A 24,758-nucleotide genomic window follows, 5' to 3' on the forward strand; every position below is an offset into this window, starting at 1 on the left:
CTGTTTACCGAGAGTTCAGGAGGTGGTTTTCGTACCTGTCGCCACTTGTTGGAAGCAGCTGCTGATGGAAAAAATGTATCGAGCGGATGAGCAGCTTTTGCTCTCCTCCCACACTGCACAGCGTCGCCCTGTGTGTGTGTGTGTGTGTGTGTGTGTGTGTGTGTGTGTGTGTGTGTGTGTGTGTGTGTGTGGTGTGCGCGTTTTTCAAATCTAATTTTGACTTTTGAAATCGACCACATTGATTTTTTTTTTTTCTCAATAATTCAAAAAGAAAGAAAAGAAGCAACACAGCTGGACTTGTGACAAGAACCCTGCTGATTGGTGGGCATCATTACTTTAATGGTACATTTCAATATGTCGTTACTTTACACATAAATTATGTATCACAGAGGCTTTAATGGAAAATTACACTTCTCTATTTACAAGGTGAGGAGAAAAAAAAACAAAAAAACAAAATGTGCAGCCAGGTGGCATCAGACCTGCACTGCCCACATCTGAGGGGTTTTAGCGCAGGTCATCATAAACTGGCAGCAGGAAGTTGAACCCTGAACCTCCTCAGGGAACAGCTGAGGCTAACTGGGCCTGGAGGGGCCTGTACATTCAGCCAAACTGAATGTACAGAAAAATAGTAGGTGGAGGAAGAAGAAGCAGAAGCAGAAGCAGATGCAGAAGAAGAAGAAGAAGAAGAAGAAGAAGAAGAAGTAAATGAAAAAAGCAACCAGACTTTGACGAAACCTCGAGGCGTCGCCAAGGTCCCTGAAGTGGCCGGCCGAGCGCAGCAGGTTCAATCACACTGGCTCGACTCACCACGACTCGACTCCGCCCCCCAGCCCCCACCCCACCTCCTCCAGGCCCCCCCAGTGCAGCCCTCGCTGCTCTGAGTGATAGAGTCAAGCTGTTCCCGCTGAGCGGAGGTCAGGGTTCTTCAGTCAGCACCTCGGCCCTGAACGCAGCACACAGGAATCCCTCCAACCTCAGCTCTCTCTCTCTCTCCCTCTCTCTCTCTCTCCTCTGGCTCGCCTCCGGTCGACCCAGGTAGCGCTCTCGCTCCCTCGCTCCATCTCTCCTCCCTCCATCTGCCATCGCCGCATCCAATCAGGACGGAGGGAGAATCGGTCCTCGAACAGAGGAAAAACAGAGCGGCCCGCCGCCACCTCGCTGGAGGCCCCGCCCTCCTTCCAGCAACCCCAATGGTTTCTGAACAAAATCTCTGGTTCCAGCACAGTGACCTCCCCCCCACTGTGATGTATTAGCCTAATTATTTATTCTTTGATGAATGAATCAAAAGGTCTTCTGGAAGTTCCTCCAGCTCAGAGCGGCAGGTAGAGGAACACCAGAGGAACAACACTTTGTTTGCCTTATTGATACAAACACTTGGCCTTATCTTTAAAGGTGATGACTCTTGAAGCCACAACCTGCCTGCCGTGTAAATACACAGCCGATAGCCTCTTATCAGTTTGGCACCAGCGAAGGCGGTGCAGCTTTCAGAAAAACCCTTGCGGATCTGCCGAGGAGATTAGACGGATTAAAATGCTCCGCCCGGACGTATCCGTGGCTTATGTTTTATATCCCTGCGAGTTCTTTGACCCCCTCCCCCCCAACACCCCACCACCACTTATTCTCCATTCATGTCTTAAAAATAAATTATTAAATAAATAAAAAGTGGGAGGGAACCAGAGGGCAACAGTGCCACCTTCTGGCAAGGCTGAGCTGCTGTGTTCTTGGAAGAAAGCACTGCAGTGAGCCAGGGCGGGGACTCTAGCACCACCCCCACCGGGCTGGGCTGGGCCGGGCCGGGTCGGGCCGGGTCTCCAGCGGCTCGCTGACAGGCGGCACCGCCGACTGTTTGTGTGTGTCCATGGGAAAACTGGGCGGCGGCTGTGTGGCCGCCGGGCCCCGGGGCCGATCCATCAGTGTCACCCGGAGGGTCTGAGGGGGCTGCATGGTATGTGTCACCTTCCAAGACTAATGGACAGGAAGTACAGCCGCAGAAACAACAATATTTGCAGAATTTATATTCAGAAAAAAGCAGCGGGGGGCCCTGGAGCTCGCACGGCGCGGACAAAACTCGGGGCGGCGGGCGGCCCTCAGTCCTGATGGATGAGCCTGTTTATTTTAAAGACGCGCCGCAGCGCCTGCACCTCTCTCTCTCTCCCTCCCTCTCTCTCCACTCTGCGTTACGCCAGCGTGGGATAATCACCGTCTTTTTACGCGCCTGACGACCGGGGACAGCTGAGGGCCCGGCTGGCGGGATTGGCCAGCCAGGAGATAGAGTTGCAGCTAAACACTTTAAATAGCAGCGTGCAAACGAGGTGGGAGGGGTGAGGAGGAGTGAGGGAGGGTGAGGAGGAGTGAGGGGGCGGAGCAACGCCACGCCGCCACTTCCTTCCTTCCTTCCTGTGTGCTCGAGGCCGAGACGCTTTAACCTCAGCAGCCGGTGACGGTGGCGTCCAGGCCCGAGCGCTTGGTGATGCTGATCTTGGTGGCCTCCTCGGCGCAGGTCGGGTGGATGCCCACCGTCTGCAGCAGGTGGGAGTAGGTGGCGCCGCACCTGAGGGACGCACGCACGCACGCACAGACAGGGGGGGAATCAGAGCGGTTGCAGTCGCTCGTGACTGTACTTTCAATCAGTTTTTGTTTTGTTTTGAAACTAAGACAGGAAGCGGCGTCACTATATAATGATAACAATAATAATATACATAATAATAATATATATATTTATAATATACATAATAATAATAATACTAATAATAATAATCTAAATATCTAATACATATTTTTTTTGCTTTGTCCAAAAAATAACATCAAGACAGCTGAGACAATTAGACAAGGTCAAAGGTCAACAACAGCAGAGCAGCCTCACTTATTAATAGAGTAATTATGATATTATACTATTAATAATAGTATAATTATATATTTATATATACACACGTGTGAAACAGCCGTCTGTGTAGCTTCCTGCAAAAAAAGCTTGATGCCCAGCGCGGCATCATGGCCATTTGTGGCATCGCAAAGAGCTTTTTAACAATTACAGCGTAAACCTTTCTGGTTTCTGGGAAAATATAAACCCATATTATTGAAAATCGAGAGGTGTGAATTTTGCTTAAATTGGTCCCTTTAATATGTTTGGTTCAGGAGATTAAACTAAACCATCATCAAAAGCCTTTAACAAAAAAATATATATATATATACAAAAAAAAAAAAACACTTACTTAACGGCCAAAGCGAATCCCTGCGTGACCTCTCCAGCGTTTGGTCCGGTGAAGTGCAGACCCAGAATCTTCTGAGCTCCACCGCGCTCACATATCACCTGAGGACGGCGGAGACCAAAGTTAAAGGTCGACGAGGTCGTATCAAGTCAACGCAACTCTGATGTTTTGGCTGTATCATTATCATTTACTATCTCTTAAAAATCCTTCAGGCTACAGTTGCAGTGAACAGCAGCAGGACGTCCTTCTGCGGCTCTTTGAACTCCGACGCAAGCCGTCGTCGTCTCACACGCTCCGCACAGGGAGCCAATCAGACGACGGCGCCTCGAATGCCAAAAACAACTGGGCAGCGTAACTCTACCTTCAAGTAGCACTGGCTGGCATCGCGCTCCGCCACGGTGAATTCCAGAGGCTTGTAGAAGGCGTGGTAGACCTATCAAGAGGAGGAGAGGGGGAAAAAACACGGCCTATTTATCACCGTGTTGGCGTTGAAATAGTTCTTGCATATTTCATTTTTAATTCTAACATTTCTTCTTTCCATATTCTTCTTTTTGTCTATAATTCCTGCTGCTCCAATGTTCAATTTCCCCATGCGGGCCTAAATAAAGCAAAGATTTCTTCTTCTTCTCCCTCTGCCTTTGACCTTGCCCAGCGTTTTGCTGGCAGTCCCCCTCAGCGAAACTCTGCAGACACCACAGAGAAACTTTGCACCTATTACTTTGCTCCACTTTTGGCAGAGTGAGCACTAAAAACAACTGGGTAAGCTGTTTATGACGTCACAAAGGGAGGAAATTGGCTCCGCCCTGTGAAACCGCCTCCTGGAAGGTCCCTCAAGCTATCAGCTGTAGCCGCTGGCTGTAAACAGAGGGCTAATAAACGTGCAGTTTTTTTTTCAAATGAGTCCCAACCCAACGTGACCCTGCGACGAATATGAAGACAGAGTAAGAGAGGGCACGTTCTTAAGTTTCTGACAACAGGCAACTGGATGAGATGAATTAATCAATAAAAATCCAACACAGCAAAACAACCAAAGATCAAAACTGTGCTTGATTCCAAGCGCTCGTCTAGGCCTGGAAACGAGCGGCGAGCGCTCTTCGCTCCGTCGGGCCTACATGCCGACACAAGTTGCGAGGGCCACGCAGCTGCTGCCCCCCCCCCCCGCCCTTCAGATCTGGCGCCGCCTGTCATCGCCTCGTACACGCCTCAATCAGGCCTCTTGCCGGGCCGTCACTCAAGGCCCGGGAGCCCCTCCCCCCCGCCCCCGACCACGGTGCTTGGCAGCGTGATCGGGGGCGGGGCAGGTGCAGGTGTCCAGCAGCAGCATCTGACACACACACACACACACACACACACACACACACACACACACACACACACACACACACACACACACACACACACACACACACACACACACGGCAGCAGCATGGCGTGCAGGTGTCAGTGTTTGTTCCAGGCTTATGAAACATTGTGTCTTTTATTTTTATGTGACAGTCGCTGCCGCCTTCGCGTGTTTTGCAAAAAGCTGTCATGGAAACGCAGCTAAGGTTTGAGTCGCAGCTGCGGATCCGTCCTGCAGCAGCTCGTCCAGGTAAAGAAAGAAGAGCCTGTTGTTTTACTCAAGTTGAAACATTTTTGTTACTTTGCACATAAAAAGTTGAACTGAACCCTTTGCTGTTGTCCCACATCTCTGAAGGTCACAACAAAGACTGTGCTATAAGCTGCAGTTTGAGCTGCTGCGAGGTCTTCTGCGTTCCCGAGCCACTTCAACTCCGTCTCCTCAGCGACCAAACGCACTGTATATTTGTGGCCGGTTCAATTTGCGCCGTAAATATTTAACTCGGACGTGCACATTTGCGTTCAGTAAATAAACAGGAGGGGATTAGAAGATCTCCTGTGGTTGTTTCACATGTCGAAACGTGGCCTTTAATTGGCCGAGCGCAAACCCCCCCCCCCCGCGTTGCATCGTTCTCCACTGGGCCTCACCTCCACGCCGTCGCTGCCGTGCCTCCGCTCGGCCTCCTGCTCCGACAGACCCACGCAGCCGTACTCCAGGGGGGTGAAGACGGTGGTGGGAACCTGAGGAAACAGGCCGCCACACGTCAGGGTCCCGGCCGCAGGAGGAACTCTCCCAGAAAACCCAAAACTAAACAATCAGTCTAAACATCGCAACACCGCACCCCCACCCCCCCTGAGCCCCCCCGACCATCGGGGAGATCTTTCACCCTGGAGGAATTAACAAACACAGCAAATAATAACAGTCGAGGCAAATTGAAGAGTACACAACAAGCCGGATGCGTCCGACTCCTCTCAGGCTTTTTTGTATTTATTTTTTTAAAGTATTTATTTATCCAAGTTTCCAATCTGACGGCGAGCTTATAAAAATATGACGGCATCACCATCGTACCGTTTGATTTCAAACACTGACACGGTTTCAGTTTGACCGACAGTCTTCAGGAAAAGGGGATAAAAATATTTTGATTTCAAGATTAGGACTCATCAGAGCCTAGAAGAATAAAAGAAGGAAAGAGAAGAAGAAGAGAGAGGAGGAAAAAGACGGAAGTGTGCTTGCAACACACGATCAACCTGCTGCAGCGACACTGTTTTTTTTTTAGTCACAACAGAGGAAAACTCAGAGTTCCTGCATGTGTGTGTGTGTGTGTGTGTGTGTGTGCGTGCGTGTGTGCAAGCCTCACATTGTCGTAGTCCATCAGCTCGCTGCTGTGACCGGCCAGTCTGCGGGCCAGAAGCCTTCCTGCTTTGATAGCTGTGGGGGTCAACTCAGGACGACCCTGAAACAAGACTGAATGAAATGAGACTGGAGCCTCTGTGGAACACACACACACACACACACACACACACACACACACACACACACACACACACACACACACAAGCAAAGTTTTCTTTTTTTCTCCCCATCCAAGACTCCACACAAGGTTACAAAGCAATGTAGCGACAGCGCAAAGGCAACGCTCAGAGCTGAAAAACAAGCAGAAAACAATCTCAGACACAAAATCGAGCTTTTTTTTGTTGTGTTTTTGTGCCTTCACTGGCGACCTGGACGGCTGCCAGCCGCAGATAATAAACAGCGACACACGCTGAGCTGAAGGGCGCAGGAAGCAGCAGGGCCGCAGGGCAATTCTACAGGCATGACTTCAACCTGTAAAATTACCAGCAGCACATCCTGTCGTCCGAAAAACACGTCCTGCCTCCACCTCCCCGACCTGCGCCTTGCGTGCTTGTGTGCAAGGCACCTGCCATTCGTCACCGTAATGGATTTCTTGGCGCACGTTTCGGGGTTTTTTTTTTTTGCTTTTTTTTTTTTTTTCCAGCGGGCAACAACAGACAGGTGGACGACTGGAGATATCAACCCTGCCGCTCGCATAAAACAAAAGGCTGCGAGAGCTTCCTCCAACTGGGCTGAATCATCAAAGTGAGCTGTCAATCACGAGCAGCGTGCGAGCGAGCGAGCGAGCGAGTGAGTGAGTGAGTGTGTGCCGAGAGGCCTGGGAGGCAGGAAGGAAACACACAGCTGGTTGGAGGAGGAGTGTGTGAGAGGGAAGAAAAAAAAAAAACACACACAACACAACACGTTACATGCGGCAGGTAGGACCAGTATCAACACGGCTCCTTCAGCAAAGCCGCTAATTATGTGAAGAGCCGGTGAGATTAGCCTGCCTGCCAGAAAGTGGCTGCCGGTTGTGTGTGTGTGTGTGTGTGTGTGTGTTCTTTAACACAAAGTTCTTTAGCCATCAAACGTGCAAAAACAGGAAGAAAAAAAGTTCAACCTTAATCTAAAAAAAAAAAAAAAAACTTTGGAAAATAGTTGAAAAGGAGGCAAAATTAATTTGATATCACATTTCAAAACAACAAAAAAATAGATTCTCAATGGTGAAAGATGCAATTAAAGCCAATTGTCTCATTAAAGGTCCTTCAAACAGAAGCTTCTCCTGCCTGAGTTTTTGTGCTTTTCTGGATTTGAAGCTACACCGTGTTTTTTTCCCTCCCATATAAAAATACAGTTTCAATTTATTTTTTTAACGATTCAATGAAGTCACCATTAGCTGCGGTTCCATGACAGTTTTTCGCAAAATAAATGTGATGTTTCTAAAAAATTGACACAACAATTTGCGATTTGCATGTGTTCCTATTGAATGTGTGAAGCGCATAAGACGCAATTCTCCTCAAATTCCACCCTGCGAAAATTTGCGAGAATTCTCGCGGGACGGAATTCTGGTAAAATCTCAAGAACAGTTGTGATAGTTCTGTCTTTGATTACTTGTCAAAAAATACATCAGCTTCCATGACCAGTTTTTTTGTTGCGATATTTAGGTTTTGTGCAATTCTAGGGGTCATGGAAGCGCAGCTGGTGACACAGCGCCCCCGACTGGCCTGCTGATGAGAACACACATTAAAAGCAGTAATAGCTTGCAGATGCTAGCTCGCCCGAGTGTCTGTCCAGCGAGGACTGTTCTTGCAGGTAGGTGCCAGTCGGAGGCGCTGTGTCAGTATGACTTTCCCCCCCCATTACAAATCCATGAATGGCAAACAATGGACTTCTAGCAGTGAAAAGCAGCAAAGTGAAGCTGCGAGGGCGACGTCGCCGATCACACGGCCGTTCACGCCATCTCACCTCGCCGATGTCGCCGAAAGCGTAGATGTTTGGTACGGAGGTGGACTCGTCGGCGGCCACCACTATTTTCCCCGTCTCCGGGTTGAGCTGCACGCCGAGCTTGTCCAGGCCCAGGACTTTGCTTTCAGGGGCTCTGCCTGGGAAACGGGGGAAGGGAGAAGATTGCGTTACGGCCCAGGAGAGGCTCTCGATGTGAGGTCGGGGAGGGAACGCAGGAGCGCCCCGGCCGTCCAATACAAACCCAGTGGACGCGGTGAAGAAGGAGCAAATCCACATCCAAACAACACCACTCTGCAATTTCTGCAGTCAAACGGCCAAAATGAACTATAATAGCGCCATTACCAAAACCTCAAGTGCTGCAAGACATTCCAGGCCTCGCTTAAGTACTTCGCTTATGGAGCAACAAGATTTGGATTTCGCTGCCAGCACTGTAACTCTAAAGCAACAGGCCGACCGGTGCATGCAGTATCTGATGCCAGTGTCGGGAAACACTGGCAGCAGGCACACGACTGTGATGAACAGCCTTGAACCTGCAGAGCAGCTTTAGATTTAGACAATCTGCATTCTGCTTAGTTGTCTTCATCACCTTTCCTGCAAATTTAAAAAAAAAAAAAAAAAGTCTGTAAAAAGGCATTTAGCACCCAGGGGTGCTAAAACTGTTTGGTATCACTTTTTTTCCTCCTCAAAGCCGGACTATCCTCGGTGAAGAGCTACATTTAGCTTCTCCTGATGCGGACGATGGCTGCGTTTCCGTTACAGTTTTTCGCAAAATAAAAGAGCGATATTTCTAAAATTTCGACAAAGTATAATAGTGATTTGCAGGCACTTCCATTGAATGGTGTGAAGCGCGTAAACCGTAATTCTCGTCAAAACTCACAGGACGAGAGATTTGATTTTGATTGCTTGTCAAGAATAGTTGTTATATTTTTCTCTTTGATTACTTGTAAAAAATATTTCGTCTCCCTCCTCCGTCAAAACATAATGCACCATTTTCACTTGAAGCTAACTGGTCACGTGACCAGTTAGCTTCCATGCCACTGTTGCGATACACCTCAGTGTCAATACGTCTGAACTGAAGCTGAAGATCGGCCCGTAGTTTGGAAGTGATGGTGGGAAAACACCAGCGACCCCACCACCAGCTGGGACCAGAATCCCATCCGCCTCCCCCGGGACCCCCGAAGGTGTGATTTCTGCCACTTCCTGAAGGGTCGACTGACTGATGCCGTCGACGCGCCGTCTCCATGGTGACAGCTCGCCGCCCACTGGCCCCTCCCCACCTGGCTGGGTGATACAATAAACAGGGGGGGCCTGGGCGACCCGTCTCAGATGCTATCGGACGGCCAACAATAACAAACACCCTGAGACCCGTCTTCCTGGCTGGAGCCAAAGGACAACGCCAGCGGGAGTCCCAGAGCTCCACAGCAAAAAAAAAGATATTACGATTCGACGGCTGCCTCGAGTCTCCATGGAGAAACATTTGGAGGTTTGGAAAAAAAAAAAGAAAGAAAAAAAAAGTCAGGAATAATAAAAGACGACTGCAAGAGTCAAATGTACTTTCAGCCATTTGTGTTAATTCACGTCTAAATCTGCAATTCTCCCCTCATGGAACTCGTATCACACCCTTAACCTTGACCAAATTATTGTCATTATATATATATATATTTTCCAGAGGATGATGGTGATGATGATGGAAAAAATGTATCGAGTGGATGAGCAGCTTTTGCTCTCCTCCCACACTGCAGAGCGTCGCCCTGTGTGTGTGTGTGTGTGTGTGTGTGTGTGTGTGTGTGTGTGTGTGTGTGTGTGTGTGTGTGTGTGTGTGCGCTTCAAAAAATGTTTGGCTACATCAGAGGCACAAAAATAAATAGATTTTTAAATATGATTTCACTTAAATTTAAATGTATGATATAATAAATTGACTTCACTTTCCATAATAAGTGATGCCAAATTGGCTTATACGTCAAGAGTTTAATATTTTATTTCATAATGTTCCAATGGCGGCTGGGATGAAACAAGTCTCCCAGTTTGTTTCCACTCCTGCAAAGTTTCCACGTCCTGTTGCTTGTGCCTCCAAAATCCCCGACTTTCTATCTGAAGCCGAATCGTGTTTAACTTTCTCACTTAAAATATTGAATTACGGCATCGTCGCTTGCAGCCAAAATATCGCAACTGGCCGACAAAGAACCGTATCGACACAATCTGACGCCCGCGGTTTGACTTTCCCCCCGCGCATTTGTGGACTTCCTGTCCGAGACAGTGCGGCAGCGGCGGTGGCCGCGAAACCATTGTACAGCCAGGACACAACAACAACAGTGGACCCAGCGATAACGCGCACACACACACACACACACACACACACACACACACACACACACACACACACACACACACACACACACACACACACACACACACACACACACACACACACACACACACACACTGTGGTCCGGCAGACAGGCCGATCTTGATGTTGTGACATGAGGAGGAAGTTCCTGGGCGGCTAGGCTAATTAGCCACAACAAGCGTCCCCCAGTTGAAAGCAGAGCTGGACACTTATCTGATCCGTCAAATGAACAAAGACAAAGGAGGTTTTCTGTCGGAGGGAGGGAGGGAGGGGAGGGCGATCGTTAACCAGGCCAAGCACTGATTAGACGTTTTATTTCAAGCCAAAAGAGAAAATCCCACAGAGGAAAGAGTGACGGAGAGAAAATGCTTAATGTCTGTATTTAATAAAGATACGTCAAAATAAACCGGGGGAAATTGGCCGTTCTTGTTGTGTTACTGCTGCTGTTTCCACGAGGGGAACCGTCTGTGTTTGAGCTTTTCTCATTTACCGTAAGTGGGCGGAGCCCACCCTTGGGAGTTGGAGGGGGGGGGGGTGATGTCATGTTCATGTTGTGTGAAGTCAGATTCTGATGACGCTCGAGTTGAAAGGTGGCGACGGATGTAACAGTCTCAGCCATGAGAAAAGACTTGCAGTGGAAACTCTGAGAGCTCAAAGCTCACAGAGAAAGATTTGGTTTGTCACTTAGCATTTAGCTTCCTGTGCTAACACTGCTGGGTCGGTGGCTGACGACTTTAACATTACGCTGGCATATAAACTAACTTGCTATCCATTACAAGAAAAAAATTGGACATGGGTGAAATTTCAGGAAGTGAAATAAGTTCCCATTACTTATTATACCCAGAAGATATTTTTTTTTCTTCTAATCATAGGGATTCTTTCAGTCAGGAAGTAGTTTGTTGTTTGTTGTTGTTGTTCTCACGGGTTTTTTTTTACAGCACGTGTCCGAGGACCTAAGGTTGCAATGTTCTGACCTGGGGTTGGTTATTTATGTTGGTTTATTGCTTTTGGAGCGCTTCCCCAAGTTGCAAATCCTGCAGATGACAGATATAAGCTGGAAGGCAGCAGCTTGCAAGCAAATGCTCCATTCAGAAAAAAAAAAAAAAAAAAAAAAAAGCTTGCGTAATGAGTTCTGTTAGAGGAAGAGGGCTGATGTTTCCACTGTCTGTCTGCGTGAACCTGGACAGGAAACGTGGAAATGTTCTGTTTCCTGGTGCTGGAGCGCTTGCAGAGGGCACACCTGGTCGGGGGCGCGGCCGTGGGGCCAGGAAGGAGCAGGAAGGAGTTTGGGGGGGATGTGGCTGTGACACTGGCGATGCTGCTCTCTGCCCGCCTCCGTCCCCCTCTGGCCTTTAATAACTCCACAGGGGCCCAGGACCCCGCCCGGGACCCTGGTGCGAGGTCGCAGTGACAGGAAGTGTCCTTGTGCTCATAACTGGGCTGCACGCTCACATCAAAGAGCAGAAGGCCACGGCTGCTCCGCGCAAAACTGGATGGGAACCGGGAGGCCGGGGGCCCTGGGCACCTTCAGCCAGCGGCACCGACACCAGAGGGCAGCTGCCGGTGTTACGGGCAACTCTACAAAACCAGTATTGGGTATTGGTACCAATACTGGGGTTGAGTACAATATCACGACACTGATACCAGTTGTGCATGTACACTACCAGTCAAAAGTTTGGACACACCCTCTTAATTTCATGGTTTTTCTTTCATGATGACTATTTACATTGTAGATGCTCACTGAAGCCACTGAAGAATTATGTAGTAACAAAAAAAAACTGAGACACGTTTCATGTCATAGACTTTTTAAAAATGCCCACCTTTCTGTATCACCCTCCTTAAGATATATCAAGTCATTTAAAAATGTTTTCTTCCATTTTTGAATGGAATCAGTGAGCCCTCCCAGCAGGAAGCTGGTGGGTTTGATTCGCAGGCCTCTCTGGCTCCTCCCACTGGGCAAAGACACAAACGTTCTGCAGACGAGCAACTCGTCTGTAGTCGTCGATGGTTGTTTGTTGTTTTGGGGCCTGTAACGAACCGCTGACACATTGTGCAGGGTTTGACCCCGCCTCCAGAGCGTAACCCCGCCCCCAGAGCGGCAGCTGCGACTCTCTGCGACCCCCCCTCCCCCGAGTGCAGGAGAGAAGCGGCGATGGAAAAGTGGACGGACTGATGGGTTTTTAAAGAGGTTTGAGAATAGAATTAAAAACAGGGCCGGCGGACGCGACCTTGCGCGGCTTCCAACTCTCTGAAAATCTCTCTCATCATCTGTCACTTTGCCACGGCTGCATGACCAATCAGCTTCCTTTTGTGGGTGAGGAGGCGGGAGGCACAATGGAAGCCAAGAGGCGATGAAAAACGCAGGGCACTCTCGCACAAATAGAATTCGGGCTTGGAGACGAGGGGAGACGGTCGGCCGCATTCCATATCGCATCTCTGCGCATCGATAAATTGTCACCTATAGCAGCTTTTTTCAACTGTCTGTTTACAGTCTGCTGTCAAAACGGATGAAAATCCCAAATTCCACATTTATCAAAAGATCAAAAAATACAGTATGGATATTGAAAAGAAATGTATATATGTATATAAAATGTATGTCTGTGTGTGTATATGTGTATATATACACATATGTGTGTATATATACACATATACAGGGCGACACGGTGGCGCAGTGGTTAGCGTTGCCGCCTCACAGCAAGAAGGTCATGGGTTCGATTCCGGGGCCCGGGACCTTTCTGTGTGGAGTTTGCATGTTCTCCCTGTGTCTGCGTGGGTTCTCTCCGGGTTCTCCGGCTTCCTCCCACACTCCAAAAACATGCATGTGAGGTCAATTGAAAATTCTAAATTTGTGTGTATTGTATGTACCACTGTGTGCACCGCTTTAGTGCGTCAGTCTCCTTGTGTTGAAGGAAGCGGTGAGGGCGGCCGTGTCTCACGCACAACCCACTGACACACACACACACACACACACACACAGTGTGACAGTGGAGACTGAGGTGGGAATTAACCGAGCGGAGGAAAAGAACAAGCGTCATCTCAGCTGTGTGTGTGTCTGTGTGTGTGTGGGGGGGGGTTACGCACATCCTTGTCACAGTGTCACACGCAAAGAAGGTGACTGGCCAATGCACATACACACACACACGCACTTCCTTAAGCAGCATCTCCAGCTCTCAAACTGCCCTGGAGGACTCTGAGCCACAGAGAACCTTGGAGGGTTGGAAGAGTTCAGTCATAAACTGGGTGCAGAGCTGGAAGAAGAGTAGGAGGATGGAGGATGAGGAGGGACGGTGGACGGGCGGCAGTGACAGACGGCGGGCTGGGCACCGACAGGAAGTGTCCCAGTGACGGAGAACAAAGAGCGGTGACGAGGTGACCCGCTGTCTGGGTGCATCCTGTCCCGTCCTGTCTGGCTGACTCTGTATGTGTGTGTGTGTGTGTGTGTGGGGCAGCAGGTGATCAGTGCTTCCTCCGGGCCAGGTCCCGTCGGTCGCTCAGCCTTTATGACTTTGTTTTTCAGGCCTTGATTCCTCCTCTGCTCTCTGCTGACGACTGCACTCTATCAGGGGACGACCGGCAGATTAATGGCGTGAGGGGAATCTGCTTGTTTTTTTTAACGAGGCAGGGGATGTACGGGAAACGATGTACAGGCAGCGGACTGCATGGAGGTGCATTGAGGAAGTAATGAACTCCCAGCTGCATTGCAACGAGCAAACTCGGTGTACAGTATATTTAGTGAAGCGAAGCCATTTTAAACTCTTCTGAGGGAGTCCTGAGCCGCCACAGACGTGTTTAAATTTCTTATTATTGTCAAATCCGTGAGAGTAAAACGATGTTCAAGGTCTGAAGCAACGCTCTGACTCACCGACGGCCCACAGCACCGAGTCGTAGGCGTCCCTGTGTTCCTGGCCTGACGACGTGTCCGTCCAGGTGACCTGCAGCAGCCCGGAGGACAGCTTGTCCACCCGCTTCGGGACGCACTTCCAGGCAAACCTGGTGCCGTACGCCCGCATGTAGTCCGTCACCAGACCGGCCATTTGCTGCAACCACAGAGGAATGTCAGGAATTATCGTTATTTTCATTGACCGGACAGGACGACCCTGACGTATGTGGACTGCGGTGGAAGGTGCAGTACCTGATCAAAGCCCCGGAGGGCGATGCTGCGGACCATGACGGTGGAGTCCAGGCCGATGCCTGTGAGGAAGCCGGCGCACTCCAGAGCCACGTCTGTGCGGCAGCATGTTAAGGATTCTTGGCATAATGCGGTGTTGTGTAAAACAAAATATATAAGTGGTGTTTCTTGCGTGCAAAATAATATGAAGAGTTTCTGTAACCCTGCTGTGCTGGAATACGACACCCTGAGTTTAAAAAACAGCATTTATTTCATTTAAAAAAAGACCTTTAATATTAGTTTGATGCCAGCGTTCTATTTACATTATTATGTAGTGTTTAGACTTATAATCTATCTTAAATTCCTAGACCAAACTACTGCAAACAGCAGCTTTGTACTTAAAGAGGCAGAAAAAAAAGAAAAGGATACAGCTGGCGCCCACAACAAGCCTGTAAAGACACACAAAGAGAGAGAGAGAGAGAAAAGTGACACGATGCAATAAAACTTCATTTCTGAGCAGCATAACTGAACAACGCCAGGTTGCAATGCTGAAAACATGTAAGTCCCTGAATTAGAGAAGCCACAACATAAGGTCAAGGAGCAGGACAAGAACGCGTGTGTGTGTGTGTGTGTGTGTGGTGCGTGTGGTCCAGGTGAATCACAGGTCTTGGCCCCGCCCTCAGATCAGTGGTGTTGAGAAGGAGCTAATTGGCTGTGTTTAAGGCTAATCCCTGCAGATGGGGTGTGCCATGCAGGAGGCTCAGGTCCAGCTGAGTGACGGCCGTCAAGCCACCCCGACGTCGTGTCTCTTTCACCTCTTCAACCCGGACCTCCACCCTCCACCCACCCTCCACCTCTCTCCCCTCAGGTCCGCTGCAGCTGACAGCTCGGGAGCGGCTGGGTGGGGGCGCTAAAAGCCCCTCCAGTGCCCGTTTTCTCCACTTGTGCGTAATGCATGGCTGCACTTTGCTCGCTTTGTGCAGAGGCTTAGTGAAGATTAGGCACCCGGAGCTTCACATTGATTCCGCGCTTTCATCGCTGAGACGCCGTCTCCTTTCCGCCCCGGTCCGTCCGTCCGTCCGTCCGCATCTTTGTAGATACGAGACGATGCTCGGGCTGCAACCTGGCTGACCTTTGCTAACTGCGGTGACAGGAAGAGGGAACGGCACAGTGACAGCCTGCATCCGAGAGAGAAACACATTCACCTGGAGATGCTGCTGCTTGCAGAAAGTGAAAGGTGCTGTGTAGAACAAAAACTCGCTAAACTCTGACATCAGTAGCGGCTACAGCTCATGCACGAGGGGAAAAAAGAACGTATGATAATAATAATAATAATAATAATAATAATGATAATGATTATGATAATGATAATGATAATAATAATGATAATCACAGTAATGCAGCATTGTCCATAAACTATGCACAGTCATTTTGCACTCTGTCAAAGTTTTGAGCTCTTTTACTTTCACGGTTTCATAAAAAAATTTTTTACTGAGACAGCCAAGACAACATTAACAACATTAACAACGTCTAACGAGTTGGACTTGACTCAACTATTAATAAACAGTAATGGAACATTAGTTTTAAACGTAACTGCGCCTCATACACCCGACAGTTCATACAACTTTTTTTTATCTTCTTCCTTCTGCGTCTGACTTTTCTCACCATTTTATCCAAACGGCTCAATTTACACTGATGACAATTCCACTGTAAAGGACGCTGGGGCCGACCACTAGCTAGTGCAAGTGGCTGCGCGTCTCTCTACCCGGCTGCTGTGTTTCATTACTCTGCTGAACGACACATCCAGGAAGCGTTGGTGCCCCCTCTCCACTAAACAACACGACACGAGGACAAAGCCCCCTACCCCATCCCGCCCCCCCCCGCCCCCACTGCACGGCCATCACGGCCCCTCTGGCACGTGCGGCCGCTCTTCATCCTGTTGTCTCCACAGCAGCAGTCACCTGCAGGCTTCCCGCCGCCCGCAGCGGCCAAATCACTCAGGTGTGTGTGAGCCGGGGGAGCCATTAGACAGCCGTCACTCGCCCGCACCCCCGACCTCCCAGACACACACACACACAAGCACAACAGCTCTCAATTAGAGCGTGTGCCCTTTAGAACCCTCATACGTGAGAACTTGACCCCCATGATTGGGTCTAATCTTGCGTTTCCTCGCAACCAATGAGTTTGCATTGCCACCAAGTGTTCAAATATATGAACTGCATAAATATCTCTGCAAGCGTGCATGCTTGTCGCACAACAACACCGGCAAACTTTTTCTCTGTCTCCCTCCTTGCAGACGCGTCTTAAACCCTGATTATCAGGTAGTGCACAGAGACAAAGCAAAGCGGATGCAGATCAAAACAATTAATAATTCCGTGGCCCCAGGTGCAGACGGGCTGGATTCACGCTCAAACATCCGGACGATTCCTCCCCCGGCTGATCTGTCACCGCGCGGCAAAGAGCCGCGTGCGAGGCCGGCGCGGCCGCGAGCGGCCGTCAGCGTCTGCACGCCGCGCCAAGAGGAAACGTCAGGCGAGGACCAATTAGCCGGGTGATGACAGCGCCTAAAAAGGCTGGATTAAAGGGCTTGTTCTGCGAAAAAAAAAATAAAAGGTCAAGACGCACATCGCTGATCTGATCTGGATCACCAGGCGATGAGAGGCCCGACAGGAAGGGAGGCAAAACAAACGGCGCGGCGCGGATGAGTGAGGACGGCGGGGATGACGGTGGGATGCGTCAGCGAGCAGCGCAGGTTCAAGTCGAACGGCGACGCTGGTTGCAGGCGGGGCTGTGAAAACAATCCCGCACCGAAATATGCTTTCATGCAGCGTTTGGATGTTCTTGTATTGATATGAACGGATTCAGGGTCGGAGGATGAGTGACGGTGGAGTCCACCTCCTCGTCGGGCGTGATGAGTTCTCCCAAGATGTGCAGAAACCAGCATGTTTTTAGCCCTCTGTTTACAGCCTCCTGCTCAAAGTGATGCTCTCAAAAAGGTGTCACCACCCTCTGTGACATCACAAAGTGCTGATTTCCAGTGCCAGAAGTATGGTGGGACTTTAAAGTGTCAGATTTTAGTTTAGATTTAAAATTAAATTTTTATATTGTGTGTATATGTGTTTGTGTGTGTGTGTGTGTGTGCACTCACGTTTTCCCCGGTGACTTCTTTAGCCAGAAGATGTCGTCGCTGGTGAGGCCGTGCTCCGCCGCTCCAGGAACCTGCAACAAAAACCGAAACTCTGAGCTCCTCTTTGATTTTTTTTTCTCACCCACACACTTTGTTTTTCTAGACAGATGGAAAAATCTCTGTGTGATGCTTCTTGCTCACATTTGCAGGGAACTTGGGGCGCCCCCCAGTGGCGATCACTACGTTCTTGGCTGTCAGGATCGTCTGTGAGAGAGGAGAGTTAACTGGTGGTCGAGTGGCAGCGTTTTGTTCACATCCTTCAGAAAACAAGGAAATGTCCAATAAAAAAAAAGGGAGAGGTCTCTGAGGTGTTTTCTGTTAATGCGATGATGGAGATGGAGCAGCAGAACAGAGCCTGCAGCTCAGAAACACTGCCCACGTGAGCAGCCGACAATTTGCCAATTTTGGGAGAAAGACAGACATTATTAAATAGTTGAAAGAATAAAAGCGGAAAATATGCAGAGAATGCAAAGCGGAGGCCAAATCAAAGCAGACACTGTAAAATGTATCATCAACAAGCTCAAAAAATAAAACTTTTAACCTGTTCTGGAGGATAATAATTATTCTCAACACTTTCCCAGGCTGACTAAAAGATTGAATGTGTCCTTTGATAAATAACAGGAAGCTCACCTCTTTCCCTGCTTTGCTCAGCGCCCTCACTGTGTGCTCATCCACCAGACTTCCCTTCATGTTCAGATATTTCACCTTCCTGCAAGGCCGGACAAATAAAAAGGTGTATTAACCCACTGAGGAGAAGCAAACTTTGACTCACAGGCTTTATTCTGGCACCCAAATTACCACTATTATGCATTCTACCAGGTGGCAATATCTTGGAGTGCATGGAGTTATTTGTACACTGTGTGGATTTCAAGACAACATTAACATTTCCAGGATTGTCGAACAAGAGGGCAGTCCAGATTAGTTGGAAGCTGCTGCTGCTGCTGCTAAGGAAGAAACAAACGATTACGTGAAAAAGCCTCAGCAACGCGATGATGTCACCGGTTTGAAAACACCCTTGGCTAAAGGCGATGAGCCCGACACCTGTTTCCCCTCCGGCCAGCAGCTCAGTCAACGTTCATCTCTGATGATCAATCACTTGGCCCGCTTACAGGCGGAACGCACAGGCGGAAGACACAGCCGTCAGCGAGAACGCATGTCGGAACACTTTACAGACTTGGAATAAAAAACATCCTGTGGGGTTTAATTCACGTAATCTTGCTTTATACCACTAAAGAGCACTGTACTGAATAGAAACTGTATTTGATGGTCTTATTAAACGGGACAGGAGTTTCTACCTGAGGCAGGCACTCAGCAAACAGTCAGGAAAGTCACTTAGCGTTTGTTTCTTGCTATCAAATTAGTTTTGTTTTTGTTTATTTAATGTAAAAAAACCAACAACAACAACAAAAACACAACCTACTTGTCATTCAGCTGAACTCTGTGGCCCCAGTTTAGAGAGCGCACGTAGTTCTGAACGCCATCAGCCATGGTAGACCTAAACAAAACAAACAAAACAAAAAACACAGCAAATGTCAAAATACAAACACACCTGGAATAAAGTCTCAAGCCCCAGGTATTAATCTTCAGGCAGATCTGCTGGACAGGCACAATCGTAATAATACCAGAACAGACAAATCATATATCTTTTTTTTTTTTTTTTTTAATAAAACAATAATCAATCATCTTCGGCTGATCATGTGGTACTGCATAAACAGTTTTTAAAACGACTCTTTATGCAGAAAAAGACCTCTTGAAAAGAAAAAAGAAAAACGACTATTCTACCACTGGGTGGCGCGGTTTCGCTGTGCCACTACCTACCAGTCGTGGCTGACGGGACCGGAGAGCTGCCAGCCGTACTTGTGCGCATCCTTCACCGCAGTGCCGAGCAGAGCGGCCTGATGCATGAGCTTCTTGGGGATGCAGCCCACGTTGACACAGGTGCCACCCAGACCCCATTTGGTGCCTGTTCGCCAGGTGAAAAACAAACCGACCGCTTTCAGGTCCCATTCATCTCTGTGTACATCTGGTGTTTATTGTCGACGCAAGGCGAGAGGATGAAGTACCTTGAAGTGATGGCTCCACGTAATCGAGGACAGCCACTCTCTGTCCAAGCTGCGCCGCTGTGAATACGGATACCACGTGTTATCCATAAAGGCAGCAATGGGACGTGCAGATTATATCAAATCATAATAAAGTGCAGCCTCACCTTCTTTGGAACATGCCAAGCCTCCCGAACCTCCACCAATAACCACCAGGTCGTAGTCAAACTTTCCTGGATTTAAACAAATCGGAATAGTACTGGTAAATGCTTAACAAGAGGCTAAGTTGTGGAAAAATACCACCAAGTTCTTGTAAAACTATCTTAAAGAATATTGGTGTTCGTTTTTGTCATCGCGCTAAATGACTTTAAATAAATATGGATATTGGCGAAGCTGCGATTAATATCAGCAACGTCTATCATTTTGTCCTTCAAGGTTGTGCAAGTGAGAAAAAAAAGCCAAATCATCGTGACGTCTGTTTTTGTGACAGCGTAAGCAGATAATACTAGGGGGGCAGAAACACTTTCGGTGAAAAAATAAAGAGGTAAGTCGACATATATACGGTTTTTTTTGTACGTTTAAAACCGAATATATCTTATTTACACCATATGATTAACCAAACATGAAGAACCGGGCGATTTCAACTGGAATATCCGTCTTCTCTTCGGTGTTCTGACACTAAAATTCCAGCCGTTAGCCTGGCCTGGCTGCGTTGATTATGTTGATATAATTGTTATACAATAAACAAAGTTTCACCTGTCAAGTTTCTCGTCAAAACATGCCAACAATTAGTCCTTTTCCACCGGTGCCTGCCTCTGCAGAAGGCTGCCATGTTGTTATTATAGAAGGACCCGATCTCGGCTTGGAGTGGCCGGATGGTGCCTGAACAGAAATAAACAAACTAATGGTCAAACTTTGTTTATGTAATGCGTTATCAAATATAACTTGTTTATGGTGCAGTGCCCGCAGAATAAAACGATAGTGTCGTATGAGAGTATTGAGAACATATGTTAAACATATAATATGGGAAACCTTGTCAAGGACTAAAATTGTCCTTGACCAGGTTTACCAAACTTGGCATTTGTATGGTGGGTGGTGGCACTGGGTGACCTTGGCCTACCAATTTACATATTGCAAAGGTTATTTACATCAAGGACTTCTTTATCATAGTGAAGCAAATAATAAAGTAAAATAAAAATAAAGAAAATAGAAAAAAATAAGGGCATTTAGTCTTGGTGGTCTTTCATCAACTCCAAATTTGACAAGTTAACCAACACCTTATAATGCTGCGCAAGTTAACAATCTAGCCACTATAAAGTTGTTGTATTAGCTTTGAAAAGTTTGAAATCCTCCAGAAAGTCGAGTTCGAAGTCAAAACACAGAGCCACACAGCATCTTCTTTCCAGGCATGATTTATTGAAAACACACCAAATGTATAATCTACAAACCAGTATTTTTTTTCTCCGTTATGTTTAACAAGCGTAATATTTGCCTCCAGGTATTAGTAAAATTAACATAATACATTCTGTCACTGTGGCATCGTTTCTGCTCGCTACGAAAGCATCGACAAGTGTTTCTCCTCCAGCAAATCCAATCTGGTTCGCCAGCGACTCTACCTCCATTTTGTTTCCTTCAAAGGTTTATAATACAACGCAATACAAGGCAGAAAACCCACCAACAGTCTAAACTACACAGGGGTTGAGGGGAGGTGGAGGTCGGATGCTGGGGCTGCACGTGCTGGATGAGTGGACAAGTTCAGAAATCAGGGCTGGGAGGGAGAGAAAAGAGGAAGCAGGGGGACAGAACGTAGAGGTGACAGCCCATTGGACAGCGAGAGAGTCATATAAAACACACTTGTTTTAGTCTACCATGGAAAAGGTTAAGGCACATGATAGGTACAAACACATCTGCTACTGAGTGTTACAGTTACTTTTATTTTTGATGGTCTTGTATCTACACAGGTAGGTTTTGACGCACGTCCGTGTCCTGCGTTCGTTTTCGCAGCACAGTCACTTGGCTCTTTTATATTTTCTTTTTTTTTTTGTGTTGATTTTGCAAATGTACACACCCACCATGCATCCTCACAAAAGCCTAAAAAGCCCCACTTTTAGGAAACACAACGCCCGCTCCTTTGGTTGTGGTCACTGTGAACGTGCAGCCAAGAATAGACAGTCACAAAAGGGCCTTTGCCGTCGCAACTGGGTTCAGAATCTTCTGAGGACACATGAAAGGGATGCTGGGTATCCACAAAACTCCTTTAAACCTCTAAAATTAAAATTTGTACAGTATGTATTATATATACATATATATATATATATATGTATATATATATATATATATATATATATGTATATATATATATATATATATATATATACATATATATATACATATATATATATGTATATATATGTATATATATATATGTGTATATATATATATTTATATGCATTTTTTCTTTTTGTTTACTGATTTTTGTTTTTCCCCCCTCAACCACAACGTACATCTCTGTAAACACCGTGTAAAATATGCAAGCTCTGTAAAGTCACATACGCCACAAAGAAAAGAAATAGACTGGGATGCAGGCACATGCCGTTCGCCTTGATTGACGCATGAGTGACACCGAACTGCGACTGGATTCTCAGAGGGGCCGAAGCTGAACACGAGACTTTGCACACTGTCCATCATCTGGAGTCTGTCCCAGACGAAGGGAAAACAAACAAAAAAACAACGAAAAACAGGATTCTGTCTCTTTCTCTACTATTGTCAGCCTTATTATTACATATATATAATTTTTAAAACATCACAACTGCACACTCTTAAAACATTGTAAAAATATATACTATATATGGCCAAAGTGGATGTTCAGCTTTGTACAGTGTGATGCAACTCTTTATCTCTCTCTCTTTTTTTGTTTTGTTTTGCCTCAATAAAAACAGTCCAGATCTGCTCGTCCGCCAGCGCCTTCTTCCTGCACATGTAGGAATTGGTTAATATCCAAATGACACCACAGAGAGGGTGGGGAAAATAAACCTGGCACTTAGAAAGAATAAAATATAAACATCTGGGCAGCTTCATGCTCACAACGGAATATTTTTTTCTCTCTCTTTAGGATGTGTTGGTTTTCGCTTGGTCTGAAAGACGCCTGCGCACGTTTTATCGTTAACACCGTTTTTAGCTCCACCAGGTGATTTTCACCAGGTGCCGTCAAAAACAACACGACGTTCCAAGGAAAAAAACTAAACAAAAGAAAATAAAACAAGAACACTGCAGATAAAACTTTTCTTTTTGTATTTTTTGTATTTTCTTTTGTTTTTTTAAGCAAATGAAGTATAAATAGGTGATTGTTGGCATGGCTCCACATTTTAAGTCACATGGTTAATTCTTACCTACCAACATGATGAGCCTTCTATCTGATGAAATGTGCTTTGCAAGTGAGGTGATAATCTACAGCTAGGTTTTTTTTTCAACTTTTTGTTCAGTTGCTTAATTTTTTTAATTTTATTTTTTTTCTCCTTTTCACCCTAATATACATTTATATAAAACCAACAACGAAACGATAACTTGTTTTTTTCTTTTCATGTTGTTTCGACCAATCCCATCACAGCTTTCGGACGCAAATTGTTCATAAACAAAATGTCGATGAATTGCACATTGTCGACGGAGAAGAGCCAGCCTGGAAACTCCGGAGAGGTCACAAGAAAAACCCCGGATCTGCGAGTGAGTCTGTAAACTTCCCTCCGACTTTTGCTGGCGACGACTTGCAGACTCATGACTTGAATTAAAAAAACAACAAAACAAGAGAAAACAAAAGGGGCACCTGTGGACCACTCTGGACTTGAGAACATCTCAGTGCACTTCTTGTTCTTTTTTAATCAGGAAAAACACAGTGAACCAAATGAGTCAAAGAGTCTCTGCGAGCAGGCTGCTGGTGAGCACACGCACACACACACACACATACACACACACGTCACCGTTTCATCTCTTCTCTTCACAAACCTAAAAACATTCTGTCATTTTCAAAAGGCTCGGCCGGCCCTTTTCACCACAGAGAGAGAGAGAGGGAGGGAATAGAACTCGTGATTCACGAACTTCCTCCGGATGCAATTCCTCTCTCCTCCTGCAGGTTTCCTTCCAATGCACGTTCCTGTTTCCATCCACAACCTTCCCATCTTCCCATCTTCTTCCACCTTGTCCCAACGTTCCTTCCTTCCACCAGAATCCTTCAGTTTCTCCTCAGCAGCAGCGTCGGTGCTCCGTTACAGTTAAACGCCGTAAAACTCTAATGACGTCCAGCAGGAATGTGTTGATGTGAACGCGGTTTGAGCAGCCACTTCTTCTTTTTTTCTTTTCTTTTCTTTAATTAAGTGTATCTGGAAAATGGCAAGAAAGCTAGCTGCTGATTGGTAGTCACCAATGTGATTGTAAAATATTTTTTTCTTTTCCCCCCCCCAACTTTTTTTTTTTTTAAATCCACTTTTTCTTCTGTACAAAGTTCAACTCTGGAAGATGAGCTTTTAGGGTGAAATGGCAGTGGCGATACAAGAGATTCTCTTCGAGCTGCGACGTTGCGCCGTCTGTATTTTAAGCCTGAAAGGGGGAGAGAGAGACAGATTAGAGCAAAGCATACGGAGTGGAGGAGGAAGAAGTGAAGGAGGAGGAGAAGGAGAAGGAAGGGGGGAGAAAGTAAAAACCATGGAACAGAAGTGAAAGCATGATGACAAAGTTCTGCATGGTGATGTGAAGGATGTGAAGCAGAACCAAAATGACTAATAACTGATACTAGTGATTAATACTAATAACAGGAGGTGTCTGCTTTTAGTCTCTTGTCACAAAACAAAATGTTTTGTCGATTTAACCCACATTGATTTTTTTTTAATTAATAAAGATGGATGTTCAAACCTGTCTTGACAGACATAATGAGAAAATTAAGAATTCAAAATGGTAATAATGATAATAATAATAATAATAATAATAATAATAATAATAATAATAATAATAATAACAAAAAAAGTGTGTGAGGAAATACTTACTTGATGCTGCACAGTTATGAATATGAATAATTACAGCGAGAAGGAGTTCTACACAAAACACACCGTAGCTCCGGTTGTAAAACGGTCATGAAGGACGAGTGCAGACCAAGTGGGGTCGAGAGAGGAGAGGATGAGGAAGCTGGCCAGCTCCAGCAGGAGCAGACGCTGTGTGACTGCTGAATCTGGCAGCATCAGCGCC

At 46.9% G+C, this 24,758-nt stretch overlaps 2 protein-coding genes across 7 annotated transcripts in view; both read right to left on the reverse strand.

Moving 5' to 3' along the window:
• Positions 1-294: 294 nt before the first annotated feature.
• On the reverse strand, positions 295-20,397 carry txnrd2.2 (thioredoxin reductase 2, tandem duplicate 2). Its single transcript, XM_076048284.1, has 17 exons — positions 20,283-20,397; positions 19,694-19,759; positions 19,551-19,607; positions 19,306-19,450; positions 18,908-18,982; positions 18,118-18,196; positions 17,629-17,691; positions 17,449-17,519; positions 14,730-14,749; positions 14,325-14,416; positions 14,055-14,229; positions 7,846-7,982; positions 5,906-6,001; positions 5,196-5,288; positions 3,571-3,642; positions 3,213-3,310; positions 295-2,551 (listed from the first exon to the last, which is right to left on the reverse strand). Exons 1-17 carry the CDS (start codon positions 20,356-20,358, stop codon positions 2,428-2,430), a joined length of 1,539 nt encoding a protein of 512 aa, XP_075904399.1. The 5' UTR covers positions 20,359-20,397; the 3' UTR covers positions 295-2,427.
• Positions 20,398-20,920: 523 nt separating this feature from the next.
• arvcfb (ARVCF delta catenin family member b) overlaps positions 20,921-24,758 on the reverse strand; it is a 119,017-nt gene continuing 115,179 nt past the window's right edge. For all 6 annotated transcript variants that reach the window (XM_076048279.1, XM_076048277.1, XM_076048276.1 and 3 more), the window contains one exon: positions 20,921-24,116. Coding sequence is in view for 1 of the 6 variants with exons in the window: in XM_076048275.1 (XP_075904390.1) it covers positions 24,111-24,116 (6 nt within the window). In the remaining 5 variants the exon portion in view is untranslated. The remainder of the gene's footprint in view (positions 24,117-24,758) is intronic.

The sequence above is a fragment of the Nelusetta ayraudi genome, unplaced genomic scaffold (assembly GCF_046127955.1).
Source record: "Nelusetta ayraudi isolate G7.1 ecotype Tasmania unplaced genomic scaffold, CSIRO-AGI_Nayr_v1 ptg000098l, whole genome shotgun sequence".
Taxonomy (NCBI): domain Eukaryota; kingdom Metazoa; phylum Chordata; class Actinopteri; order Tetraodontiformes; family Monacanthidae; genus Nelusetta; species Nelusetta ayraudi.

Excerpts from the sequence above, each read along its gene's own strand:
- txnrd2.2 (XM_076048284.1), bottom strand. The coding sequence starts at position 20,358 with ATGGCAGCCTTCTGCAGAGGCAGGCACCGGTGGAAAAGGACTAATTGT. Across the intron at positions 18,197-18,907 it reads AGAGTTCAGCTGAATGACAA|GAAGGTGAAATATCTGAACA; the intron begins GTAGGTTGTGTT and ends CCGGCCTTGCAG. Across the intron at positions 17,520-17,628 it reads GCCCCAAGTTCCCTGCAAAT|GTTCCTGGAGCGGCGGAGCA; the intron begins GTGAGCAAGAAG and ends TTTTTGTTGCAG.